Source organism: Octopus bimaculoides, chromosome 3 (assembly GCF_001194135.2).
Source record: "Octopus bimaculoides isolate UCB-OBI-ISO-001 chromosome 3, ASM119413v2, whole genome shotgun sequence".
NCBI classification, from domain to species: Eukaryota; Metazoa; Mollusca; class Cephalopoda; order Octopoda; family Octopodidae; genus Octopus; species Octopus bimaculoides.
The window spans coordinates 16,673,340-16,675,067 of NC_068983.1; the positions used below are offsets into that span (position 1 = coordinate 16,673,340).

A 1,728-nucleotide genomic window follows, 5' to 3' on the forward strand; every position below is an offset into this window, starting at 1 on the left:
CGTATATATATATATATATATATATATATATAGTAAGTATATAATTATTTGAGTGAATGCCACACATCCATTTCCAAGCATATATTATATCTACTGAAAGACAATCTCTGATTGGCTATTACACTTCAAAACTTTGGTTTCATTAGGCCAATCGATTGGCCTCAAAGTCTTTTCAGCTTGTATCACTTGGGCCAATCAATTGGCGTGGGTGTCCCAAGAGAGTTAAGATGCGTAATTTAATATACATAATTTCATTCATATTTTGCAGGTAATATGGTTCGAACAACAATATGCCAAACGACGCACAAAACGGGATTTTGCAGTAGAGGATATTAATGACCCTTTCTTCCCTCAACAGTGGTACTTTGTAAGTAAATAACCTTTTCCCTTAAAACTATCAAAAAATAGTTAAGCTACAGTGAGCTTATATAAACTGTTGTTGTCTCTTAGAATCGAGTATAACTTGGTAGCATGTATCATGGTTTCATTAATTTTTTTTAGATGTCCGCGTAGTCATGAACAAACACAGACACCCTCTCAGCCCCCTCACACCTTGATCCAGCAAAACATTAAAGATGTGACACCTGGAGGGAGGAAGGGCTGAACCAATATTAGGCTGGCACTCTTTTTTGTTTTTGGTTTTTTTTTTCAGCTTGATAGAGTAATATGAAACGAAGTGCTTTGATTTAAGAATATGACGCACTATCTGGTTCAGAAATCAAACCCATGACTTAATGATCATGAGCCCAACAGGATCAGACCACCCCTCTCTTTCTCTCTCTCTCTTTCTTTCTCTCTCTCCCTTTCTCTCTCTCTCTCTCTCCCTCTCTCTCTCTCTCTCTCTCTCTCTCTCCCTCTCTCTCTCTCTCTCTCTCTCTCTCTCTCTCTCACATACATACATACATACATATAACCTTTTGGTTGTTTCAGTCATTGGACTGCAGCCATGCTGGGGTACTGACTGCCTTGATAGGTTTAGTTGAACAAATTGACACATGAGTGATGTTGATAAAGATGTAATCTTCTCTTCAGGGAAATTCATAAGACCCAACTTAACCGCAAGACCTTTTAACCGAATGTGACAACTGCGGGTAGAGAAGATTGCTACATATCTTATTTGAAGAAACCGTTGGAAAATGCAACGCTATGAGACTGTCTCATAGCGTTGCATTTTCCAACGGTGCTGTCATCAGCCATGTCAGCGAATTTATTTTGATTTCACTTACTTCAACAGGTCTTCACAAGCAGAGTTTTGTGCGCAATGAAAAAAAGGTGTGCATAAGTGGTTACACTACTGGCATAGGCCACGAGTTATGATCTCACTTGGCTTGCTGGGTCCTTTCAAGCACAGCATATTTCCAAAGGTCTCGGTCACTAGTCATTGCCTCGGTGAGGCCTAATGTTCACAGGTCTTCCTGGGTCTATCTTTCCAGTTAACCTTCCTTTGATATTGCTGCACCTCTTACACTGGGTACATCTTATGGAGTTTCTACCTACGCCTTTTCTACAGATCAAGTAAGGCCATCTACCTGAAGGGATTTGTGGTTTATATATATATGTATGTGTGTGTGTGTGTATATATATATATATATGTGTGTGTGTGTGTGTGTGTGTGTGTGTGTGTGTGTGTGTGTGTGTATGTATATGTATATATATATATATGTGTATATGTATATATATGTGTATATGTATATATGTATGTATATATATATATATATATATGTATGT

At 38.1% G+C, this 1,728-nt stretch overlaps 1 protein-coding gene across 4 annotated transcripts in view; it reads left to right on the top strand.

Annotated features, from left to right (window-relative positions):
- LOC106883330 (proprotein convertase subtilisin/kexin type 4) overlaps positions 1-1,728 on the top strand; it is a 146,180-nt gene that overhangs the window by 67,451 nt on the left and 77,001 nt on the right. For all 4 annotated transcript variants that reach the window (XM_052966058.1, XM_052966059.1, XM_052966057.1 and 1 more), the window contains one exon: positions 269-367. In XM_052966058.1, coding sequence (XP_052822018.1) covers positions 269-367 — 99 coding nt within the window. The remainder of the gene's footprint in view (positions 1-268; positions 368-1,728) is intronic.